The sequence below is a fragment of the Apis dorsata genome, unplaced genomic scaffold (genome assembly GCF_000469605.1).
Source record: "Apis dorsata unplaced genomic scaffold, Apis dorsata 1.3 scaffold_339, whole genome shotgun sequence".
Classification (NCBI taxonomy): Eukaryota; Metazoa; Arthropoda; class Insecta; order Hymenoptera; family Apidae; genus Apis; species Apis dorsata.
Genome location: NW_006263606.1, coordinates 460,285 through 471,993, shown reverse-complemented (window position 1 = coordinate 471,993; position 11,709 = coordinate 460,285). Strand labels below are relative to the sequence as shown.

General features: G+C 20.9%; 4 protein-coding genes across 4 annotated transcripts in view; 2 read left to right on the top strand and 2 right to left on the bottom strand.

The window, feature by feature from the left end:
* Positions 1–1,010: 1,010 nt before the first annotated feature.
* Positions 1,011–2,807, top strand: LOC102680261 (histone H1A, sperm-like). Its single transcript, XM_006618015.2, has 2 exons — positions 1,011–1,375; positions 2,053–2,807. Exon 2 carries the CDS (start codon positions 2,080–2,082, stop codon positions 2,755–2,757), a length of 678 nt encoding a protein of 225 aa, XP_006618078.1. The 5' UTR covers positions 1,011–1,375; positions 2,053–2,079; the 3' UTR covers positions 2,758–2,807.
* Positions 2,808–5,887: 3,080 nt separating this feature from the next.
* Positions 5,888–6,363, bottom strand: LOC102680132 (histone H2B). The gene has a single exon (XM_006618014.2). The coding sequence runs from the start codon at positions 6,299–6,301 to the stop codon at positions 5,930–5,932; it is 372 nt and encodes a 123-aa protein (XP_006618077.1). The 5' UTR covers positions 6,302–6,363; the 3' UTR covers positions 5,888–5,929.
* Positions 6,364–7,941: 1,578 nt separating this feature from the next.
* LOC102680006 (histone H2A-like) lies at positions 7,942–8,395 on the top strand. The gene has a single exon (XM_006618013.2). It carries the CDS (start codon positions 7,989–7,991, stop codon positions 8,361–8,363), a length of 375 nt encoding a protein of 124 aa, XP_006618076.1. The 5' UTR covers positions 7,942–7,988; the 3' UTR covers positions 8,364–8,395.
* Positions 8,396–9,369: 974 nt separating this feature from the next.
* LOC102679631 overlaps positions 9,370–11,709 on the bottom strand; it is a 7,465-nt gene continuing 5,125 nt past the window's right edge. The window contains 1 exon segment of the mRNA XM_006618011.2: positions 9,370–9,745. Within this exon segment, the coding sequence (XP_006618074.2) occupies positions 9,426–9,745 (320 nt within the window). The 3' untranslated portion in view covers positions 9,370–9,425.

Below are 11,709 nucleotides of genomic sequence, written 5' to 3'. Positions count from 1 at the left end.
TATATAATTATTTTTTTATATTCAATAGATGTTTAACTATTGTAAATATGATATTATTATGATGTATTATATATTATTATATTTTGAAAACAATTGCTTTTTAATAATATTATATTTAAATTCTAAATATATAAATATTTAATGCTATTCTATATGATATAAATAGAAATTTTTTAACAAATTTTTTAACAAATATACATACTATAATTATATTATTTATATATATTTTAACAAAATTTCTTTTTTCTTTTTAATTTTATTATTTAATTAAATTTAAATTAATAATTTTTTTTCATTAGAATATATCCTAATGTTATTAAAATTAAATTTAATATTATATAATTGACATTAAATATTTTATTTTTTATTGAACAATAAGGTTATGATTTCTGCATTGTATTTGAAACAAACATATTGAACAAATATACTGAATCGATTTCTTTTTAATTTATTTCTTTTTTTTTTTAATTTATTTCAATTAATTTATCTTAATATTCTTTATCATCAATATATAATTCATACAAAATTATATAAATTTCATAACATAAATCATTGAATTATAAAATATTAAGATTGATTTCGTCATTTATTCTATAAAGAACTATGTATTCCGATAGTGCCTATTATAAACTAAGGATTTTACAATTATTAATTAAATTTCCATAAAAAATTAGTTTCGTCAGTTCTACTAAAATTATTAACAATGATTGTTAATCAATTTGTTAGCCAATTTTGTAATAATTGAACGAATATTATTGTTTTTTTACAAACTATTTTGATGTCATGAAGAGACTCTCATTGAAAAATCATGTTATATATGAAAACGAATATTATTTAATGAAAAGTAAAAGCTATTGAGTAAAATTAGATACATATAACTATTTATTTATATACTTTTCATTTCTCGATTAATACATTGTTTTGAATAATCATGCTTTAATTTAATAAATTGTTCACTGCTTCACCGTTTTTAGAGAAATTCAGCGCTCAACATATTCAGTAGGTTTCTCTCCATGGTCCGCGCTCCCAGATCACATGGACTGTTCATTAGGGGTTGGCACATTAGCTATTAGTACGTATCAATTGACGATTAAAGTAAGGGCATCATTGTTAGTTATCAGTATATTCCAGTGATAAGTGACCGATTTTAGAAAATTATAACATATATTCTTTGCCAGTTTACAATAGCTAAGTGATATTAATGTTATACTATAATTAGTATATGTAATACTAAATTATCTTCTCACACTGGCGAACTAAAAATTATTTGCAGAAATATTTTTAATCATAAGTATGATTTTTGTGTAATAGATATCTATTGTAAGATATTTCACTGTTGTCATCCTTTCCTTCATCATCTACAGTAAATAAACAGGTAATTTATGTCCTCGATTCAGGATTATTTTCTACTTTGGGGAACTCATTAGAAATTTTAAATACTTAATATCGTTTCTATAATATTTCATTAATTATTGTGTTTAATTATTATTAATCAAAAAATTATTATATAATTCATCTCACAGAATTACTTAAAAAGATCAAATTCCACTCTGTTATCTTTATTTTTATTGAAGATACAATACTATTCTATAGTAAGGCACGATAACGGAAATTCTATTCTTATTGTTAATAGGATCAAAATACTGATATTTTAAAGATTTCCTCTACATAATCATTAACCGATTGGATATACAATTGGATATACAATTATATTATCTTATTATTGTTATTGAAATTGATGAAATTTATATTATATTATATTTATATTTTTTATTAATTTATATTATATATTTATAATATATATTATATATTATATATTATATATCGAAATCGGATATCAAACGAAATCGATCGACCTATTTAATGTCTATTGATTCAACTTATTCTATGATTTTTAAATTTTGTAGTAATATCATTTGCATCCACACTTGAAATTAACTAAAATTAATAAATTTTTAATTAATGAATTTTTTTTTATTTATATTATGAAATTCAAATTCTATTTTATTTAAAAGATAGAAATTATTTATTGTTAGTATTTAAATATTTCAGAAAAAAATTATTTCTAACAATTCCAAAATGGAGGAAAAAGCTAAAACTATAATAGAAAATATGGAAAACGTCAATCCAACAAAGAAAGCAGCAAAGCCCAAATCTGCAAAATCACAACGGTCACCAGCTTCACATCCACGGACTTCTGAAATGGTAAATGCTGCTATTAAGGAATTGAAAGATCGAAAAGGATCGTCTTTTCAAGCAATTAAAAAATACATTTCTTTGACATATAAAGTTGATGGAGAGAAATTTTCACCTTTTATTAAAAGATACTTAAAGGCAGCTGTTACTTCAGGTACTGTTGTTCAAACAAAAGGTAAAGGTGCTTCTGGGTCGTTTAAACTTTCTACTAAGAGTTCCATTAAAGGTTCTGACTCAAAAAAGATTCATCAAACTATTAAAGTATCAAAACCTAAAAAAGTTAAAAAATCTGTTGAAAAGAAAACATCGTCGTTACGAAAACCAGTATCATCAAAAAAACTAAGCTCTCCAAAAAAAGCTGGAAGTACTAAAAAATCAACAAATGTGAAAAAATCTAAAGTAAAAACAGCTCAAAAAATTGAAAAAGTTAAATCTATAAACGAATCTAAAACTATGTCAAAGAGCAAAAAGACGACTAAAGCACCAGCAGCTAAAACGAAAACTCCTAAACCCAAAAAATCGATAGCTAACAAAGCAATTAAATCAACAGCAAAGAAATAATTATTAAACAAGAATTTTAAAATTCAATTGGCCCTTTTCAGGGCCACAAATTTATATTTAATGAGGAATGACTTTAAGGTAATTTAAACAATTTTATACATTATTTATTTTTGTACATAATAATAAAGAATCTAATTTAATTAAATTACCTGAGATTAATATTATTCTATTAAAAAAAAAGCGAAGTATTTCGTGAAGTTTTCTCATAGATTACATTTTGAGAAAACTATTCGTATTTAATATTATAATAAATAATAATAATAATAATAATAATAATAATAAATAATTTTTTGACATTAAAATTTAAAACGAAATTATAATATATATATAATATATATACGAAAATGATACTTACACAAATAAATTTTTAAATATCATAAAAGTGTTATAAATATATATAACAAAAATGAATTTTTCATAAATAATTTTTAATATAATCAATAGAATCTATAGATCTTAAATAAAAATAATAAGTAATAAAAGCATTTATGTAATTTAAAACAGTATCATATAGAAACTTTTTAAATTTTAAAAATTTTAAAAATTGTAAAAACTTTTCGTTAACTACAATCTTTCATTAAAATATGTATTAAGTCGCTATATGTAATCATATGTAATTTTTTATAATTACCATTTTAATAAATTATAATTTATAATTTGTAATTATTAAAAATTAAAATTTATACTTTTGAAAAAATAGATTTAGATAATGGTTCTATCTATCTATCTATTTTTAATATAATAGTTCTATGTGTATATATGTCCAGAATTCAAATTTTTATTTAGATTGTTTATCTAAATAAGTTTTTAGATTGTTAAATCTATTAAACATCAATTTTAGTTTTTTAATAATTCTAAGAAATTATGCATAGTAGTTTATTTTTACTTAAAATTAATATGCAAATGAATTTGCAACAAATTTATTTACAAACATTATATATTATTATTACGTGATATAAAATATGAAAAAATATTTATTTAAGAATAATATAAATATTTAAGAATTATTTTAGTTAAAATTTTTTCTTAATATATATAATATATTATAAATTATTAATTTTAATTACAAAAAAAATTTAAATTTTATTTTACTGTAATTCATTGATCATTTTGCATTTTTTAAATTTTAAAATAGTATTATATCGTATATATATAATTTTGTAAATTATCATTTTACTTGTATTTTTTAAACAAGTTTGAAGAATATTTTTATTTTTATTATTACTAATCTTATGTCTTCTAAATATATCATATCAAGTATTTATTTTATGTTCAAAAAGAAAAAAACATTTCAGATTTTTCTACATTGTAATATTATTATAATATAGGATGTAAAATTAATCAATAGGTATAATTATGTTTCTATTATCGAAATAAAAATATAATCATGTAAACTTAAAATCTTAAATAAAATCAGATATAATGAAATAATGAAATAAACTTATTTTATAAATTATATGTATTACAATAAAGATTTTATTATATTTATAATATAAGATTTTATTACAATTTCTCTTTTTCTCGTTTACTGTAAGTTGTTAAAAAAATATTTAATATTTGTATTGTTTTTTGTAAATGAAATGTTATTAATGATTAAATCATCATTTTTATTCTATATGAATCATAAAAAATATAGAGAATCCTATACATACATGAATTTTTATAGTCATTTTAAATTATTTTGAAATGTATTGTCTTATTAGTCTCATAATGCTTAATTTATATTATTTTTACATTATATAATGACTTATATTAATATTATATTTTGATTGATAACTAGCCAAATGTAATCTCAAATTAACATAATTATTATAATGCAATGCATAACTATAGTAACACTCACATTTTTAAAAGTTTTGGACTTTTTGAAATCATAATTCATTTATCATGCTGCTCTAAGAATATAATTTTATTAAATATTTAAACTTTTTTTTTTTATTTGATATAATTTAAATTTGATATAACTTAAATTTCCTTTCTTAGCATCTTTCAGCTGATTTTTCGGACGAAAAGAATATTTAATCTGGATGGATTTGATAGTTATAATTCATATTAATAAAATCTTTATATAATATTTTTCCAAAAAAATTTTGACGAAAATCTGATATCTTTCTGTAGTCATAAAATTTTAAAATTATTATTCCTTTGAAAAAGACAGTATAGAGTACATAACAACTAACTTATTATTAAAAACCAATTTATTGCCAATTTTTTCTTTGAGAAAATGATAATAATTGATAATAATGATAGTATTAATAAGATAATATTAATAGAATATGCTTTTAAACTAATCAAATTTATCTTATTAAATGACTTGTTTCTTTTATCAGATTTTAATGGAGATTTTAATCTGGGAATTTAAAAACTATTAGATAGATTGAAAAATATTAATTTGAAAATATTTCGCAATTAAAAAATACAATAATTTTAACGTGTAACGAAATATATGCAATATTCTAAAAACTAATTCACAAATTATAAAATAATAAATTAATTATAATTAATTAAAAATTAATTATTAAAATCTTTTTATATTTTAATTATATTTTTATATTCGTTTATTATTATATATTGCTTATATAATTATGCAACAATAAAAAATATTTCCCATTACAATTTGTATTTACTTGAAATTTTTAAGATTTTACTGAAATATATTTATCATGTACTTTTAGTTTATTCAATTAATTTTTGAATAAAAATAATTTATATCAAAAATATTCAATCTTAAAAATATGAGTGCTATAATTACATGTCGTTAGTTATATATTATACTAATTTGTACACGATTAGTATAGTTATATATTATATATAAAATATATATATATATAGTATAATATAGTTATAATTATATTTATAATAAATTATATTAAATCTAATACTTATAATCTAATATATATATAGTATAAATTTCATATCTATATACATGAAGAACTTATATTTTATTATCTATACTGTAAGAGTATATTATATAAACATTTATTTTTTTCTTTTTTATTTAAAGACATGATGTTTGAGATTTTTTTATGAATATAGTAACTTATAAGGTAGAATTGTAAATATATTAATTAGAATAATTATTTATTTAAAGAACAAAAATGTAGAGAACGAGAGATTCCTATGTATTAAATTTTTGTCGCCCTAAAAAGGGCAGGTTTGTGTGGTCATTTGCTTATTTAGAGCTAGTATATTTGGTAACGGCTTTAGTTCCTTCACTGACAGCATGCTTGGCTAACTCACCAGGAAGAAGCAAACGTACAGCAGTTTGAATTTCTCGAGAAGTAATCGTTGATCTTTTATTATAATGTGCCAAGCGAGATGCTTCAGCCGCAATGCGTTCAAATACATCATTCACAAAACTATTCATGATGCTCATAGCTTTACTAGAAATACCAGTATCTGGATGTACTTGTTTAAGAACTTTATAAATGTAAATAGCGTAACTTTCCTTCCTTCTGCGTTTCTTTTTTTTATCAGCTTTACTGATATTTTTTTGAGCTTTACCAGCTTTTTTAACTGCTTTTCCACTAGTCTTTGGTGGCATTTTCGATAATCGTGTCTCTACTCACAGTTCTTACTCGTTCGAAACGATGATGAGAATGATGGTGCAGCCTCTAGGCACCGCTTTTATTAGGTATCAGAGCACCTATAGTGCACCAATCAGAATGCAGCACGGTATAAGCACATACTTCTGCATTCTGATTAGTGCTCTCCTGCTGCCATCTGGAAATATATATTTAGAGTAAGCGCAAAATTATTTTTCAAAGAAACGCATTAACCAATTATTTGCTTTATACATTAACAAATACATAATATAATATAATTAAATAATAGTATTAAATACTTAGATATTCAGATGTTCAAATCAATTCATGTTAGAATTTACAAATTTAAAGAATTTATAAATTATTTTTTTTATAATCAAAGCATTATTCAAATGAAATATTATATAAACTCTTATTTTAAAAATCAATAAATCAAAAATATTGTTTTTATTTTGTTTTTAATTAAATAATTAAATTATAAAACTAATATTTTATATCACTTTATAATTTTAAATTATTTTATAAGACGAAATATTAGAAAAAAAAAAGATGGATCCCCTATATATTTTAAATTTTTATATAATATAATAATATAGTAGTATTAAAATTTTTGAATTTTGTTTAAAACAAAAAATCTTAATAGAGATTTTATTCTTGCAACTTTATCTTAATATTTTTAAAATTAAAGCAAGTATGATTATTAATTTCATATTATAATTATCAATTATTGTTCATAATTGTGTGTGTAAAAATAAAAAAATGTTCTTTATTGCTTTTTTCTATATTCGAAAATATTTAAAATCTGCTTTCGTCTAGCATAAACGAACATAAAAAAACAAACTATAGCAAAATATAGATTACTAACTATTCTATATCTCTAATAAGTTACATATATATTTCTAATTTAATTTATTGTATTGTATTTTAGTTTTATAATCTTAATAAATATTTAATTTGATTTATCTAATTGCTTCGGATAATTGCGAATACTTCGATTTTATCAGTTTTTAATTTTACAATGAATTTTATAATCCTAAAAAAATGTTTGTTTTGTATGGTCTATTAAATATGTTTACGTCAATAATTTTCTTTTATTTAAAAAAATCTCAAAAATTTAATTATTATAAATATTTTAAACAATTTTGATTATTGTATATTTAATTATTAATTTTGATAATTTGAAAAGTTTCATTGAAAAGTTATAACAGTTATTTTTTTTATGTAGCTTATAAATGAATATAGTAGTGAATATATATATATATACATTATAAACTTAATATTTATTTTATATAATTTCTGTTTTATTTTTATGTTTAATTTACATTTATGAATAATATAATTAATGATTTAATAGATAATATACTTAATTTATTGTCTATGAATGATTTAATATTTAATATGATTAATATTTAATATTTATTATTAATATTTATTATTATTAATATATAATATGATAAATATTTAATTTGTTTTTTCATATATATTATTGTAAACGTATAGGTTAATTCCGTTAGAACTCAGCTTTTCCATTTATAAGATGTATGAACCAATTGGAACGCTGTGTAATACAGAACACGCTATACTGTATTCTGATTAGTGCTCTCCTGCTGCCATCTACGAATACATATATTCGGAGTAAAGGCATTCCAAAAATTAATACCAAGCGAAACTTTGTGATTGAACAATATGTCTGGACGTGGAAAAGGCGGTAAAGTTAAGGGGAAAGTTAAGTCTCGTTCTAACAGAGCAGGATTACAATTTCCTGTTGGTCGTATTCACCGTCTTTTGCGAAAAGGAAATTATGCTGAACGGGTTGGTGCCGGTGCTCCGGTTTATTTGGCAGCTGTAATGGAGTACTTAGCTGCTGAAGTTTTGGAATTGGCTGGTAATGCTGCTCGCGACAATAAGAAAACAAGAATTATACCACGTCATTTACAATTAGCTATTCGTAATGACGAAGAATTGAACAAATTACTTTCTGGAGTAACAATAGCACAAGGTGGTGTACTCCCAAATATTCAAGCTGTACTTTTACCAAAGAAGACAGAAAAAAAAGCTTAACCTGATTTTTTAAACCTAAACGGCCCTTTTCAGGGCCCCCAATTAAATTCAGCTAAAGGAACAATGATCTCATAGTTCATAAGCATTTTAATACATATTTTACATATATTTTTAATTATTTTTGATAAAAATTTAATATAAATGAAATTTATATATCTATATTAAGACCTCAATATATATATCTCATTTATTGAAAAAAATTGTACAATTCAAAATTGTACTTATTGAATTGAACTGATATAGAAAATATTTAATTCTCTTACTAATAGAATCTTCCAAATCGTGAATTTCTAATATTTCTTATATGTTCTTGTAATGATTCAAAATATTCAAAATCGTTTCCTCTAAATTAATATATTTTGAATTATTAGTCACGTTTGCAGTAAATATCATATTAAAATATTTGTCATTTTATAAAATAATTCTCAAAATGTTTTTTATTTATAAAAAAAAAAATATTTCAATTCCATTTATTTCTCTATATACATATATATAAAAGAAAGAAATTAAATTTAGATATGCAAGTACATTATATAATTCTGATTAAAATTATATTTCATTAATATTATATTGTATAAGAATCAACAGTTTCTATTAAATGAAAAAAAAAAATGTAAAAATTTTTACATTTTTTTAGAGCAAAAACATTTATATAAAATAAAAGAATTTTATTTTTACTATAAAAAAAGTTATATTTAATATTTAATATTGTATTGTATAATTTAATATTATATTGTTTTGTATATATTTATTTATTATTTATAATGTGAAAAAATTCATAACGAAAACAATGTTAATTTTTTTTACTATTTCAAGATATGGATAGTTTCAATAATTATATATTTAATTTATTGTACTTGATCATTAATTCAAATTTATGTTCCACTGTTATATCTTACAAAAAAAATATAACAACTTGGAATATACACATTTAGAATATAATATAGATAGAAAATATTTTAAATTGGATTGAACAAGCGAGTGTTCTCAAGTTGAAAGAAAATTGTGGCCCTGAGAAGGGCCGTTTTTGCTGATCGTTGATAAAAACAATGATCTTCCATTTTAACCTCCAAAACCATAAAGAGTACGTCCTTGTCTTTTCAGAGCATATACGACATCCATAGCTGTTACAGTTTTCCGTTTGGCGTGTTCAGTGTAAGTAACTGCATCGCGGATAACATTTTCTAAGAAAACTTTCAAAACACCGCGAGTTTCTTCATAAATTAAACCAGATATACGTTTAACACCGCCACGACGAGCTAATCGACGAATTGCTGGTTTTGTGATACCTTGGATGTTATCACGAAGTACTTTTCTATGACGCTTTGCTCCTCCCTTTCCCAATCCTTTTCCTCCCTTTCCACGACCAGTCATCTTGAAATCTCACAAATACAGAATAAGAACAAACTACGAAGTTCTGAATTCGTTTGATGTACAAATTTAGTTTTCAGGCCTTTTATATGTTCGAAAGGCTATATCCCCACCGCTTCAACATTAACCAATCAAAAGACACAACGTATTGAACCGAGGACATATATATGAGTGCTCCCATTGCAGCATTCAAAGCATAGCAGATGAGAAGTTTATTCATTTTTGCAACGTAAAATGACGCGCATAAATCAGTGTAATAATAGAAATATAAAGAATAAATTTCGCTCGAAAAATAATGCCATTCGAGAAATATATCATTATCAAAAGAAGACGAAATTATTAATACCTAAAAAATCATTTAAAAGATTTATTCAAGAAATTATTCAAAATATATAAGGTAATTCTCTTATTATCTTATCTAAAAAAAGTGCTACTAATTATGAATTCATGTTGTTTTACACATATTTTTAATAGATACACATAATCATCTTAATTTTTATGTAGTAAAAAGTGACAGACAGATTATATAATAATGTTATCGTTTAACAATGTTTTCTTTGAATAATGTATGAGTTTATGCAATATAATATAAAATAAAAATTTAATATTTATATAAAAAATTATTGCTTATAATATAATCAAATAATGAACTTATATAAATTTTTTTTCTTTATAGATAAACCGATAAGAAATATGAAAACAAACAGAGTTTTCGATGTAAGAGCTATATCAAGTGTAAAATAGCAACAATAATATAATAATAAGATATTATAATTTAGAACATTAATGAAAATATCTATTCAAAAAATTTTCAAACATTTTAAATGAATATTCAGTATTATACCAAGAACTTCAAGAAGAAAAGATTATGTAAGAATATTAAAAATTACATTTTTCTCAGCTTTACGTTTTAAACTAAAGAAGTTTTATTATTGGGATATAGCAGATATTCAGGCATTTTTTGTAGAATCATCAAAAAAAACGGATATCGAAAGAATCCGTTTATATTCATAGTAATAAAATTCGTGGTTTTAAATATATATTGAAAGATTAAAAAATTTATATTTTTAATACATGTATATTTGGAAGATATTGAAATTAATTATATTGCAGTTGAAAAAATCCAAAATATTTATAAATCGAAGTTTGAATCTTACGAGAATTACTGACTAAATAAACATACATATAATTAATATGTAATTCATAATCAAATCACATATTTACATATTCACAAATTCATGTTTTAATTGAATTCGTGTATTTATTTTATGTACTTGAACATTAATTCGATGAATTTTTTTATTATTGAAAGTTTTTAAGTTTATGTATATTGATTATTTTATAAATATATATTAATATTTAATGTAATAGAAATACATGGATATTTTATATATTATATATTAAAATTTAAGAGATTGAAATAAAAATTTATTTACTATACATGCAAACATATATTTTTTTTTAAACATACATAAAATATGAAAAAAAGATCTTTAATATCCAATTTTTTCTAATAAAAATTTTGGATAAATTGTTAAGATTAGTTTTTCTTGTTTTTTAATAAACTTACATATGTTTTAAATGCAAAAATCATAAGTGAAATTATAGAAAAAGAAATAGATAAGTTAATATTTGAAATTTTGATCAAAATTTGATACTTATAGGAAAAAATGTTCAGAATTAATGTTATATAATATGAAATAATAATTTTTTATTTTTTAATTTTTTAAAGACTATTAATCTAATGAAATACATACTATAAATATATATTTACATATTTTTTTTACATAAGATATAGAAGTAATATAAGAAATAAGTTAATTATTTGTAATATCATATATTTATTTGTAAAAAAAAAAAGTAACATTAAATTTCATTCATATTTTTAAAATTCAATATTAAATTCCTATAATACTTACTATTTATTTAAAATAATTTATTCTTTATTCTTATTCATAATAAAAAAGAGAAGAGA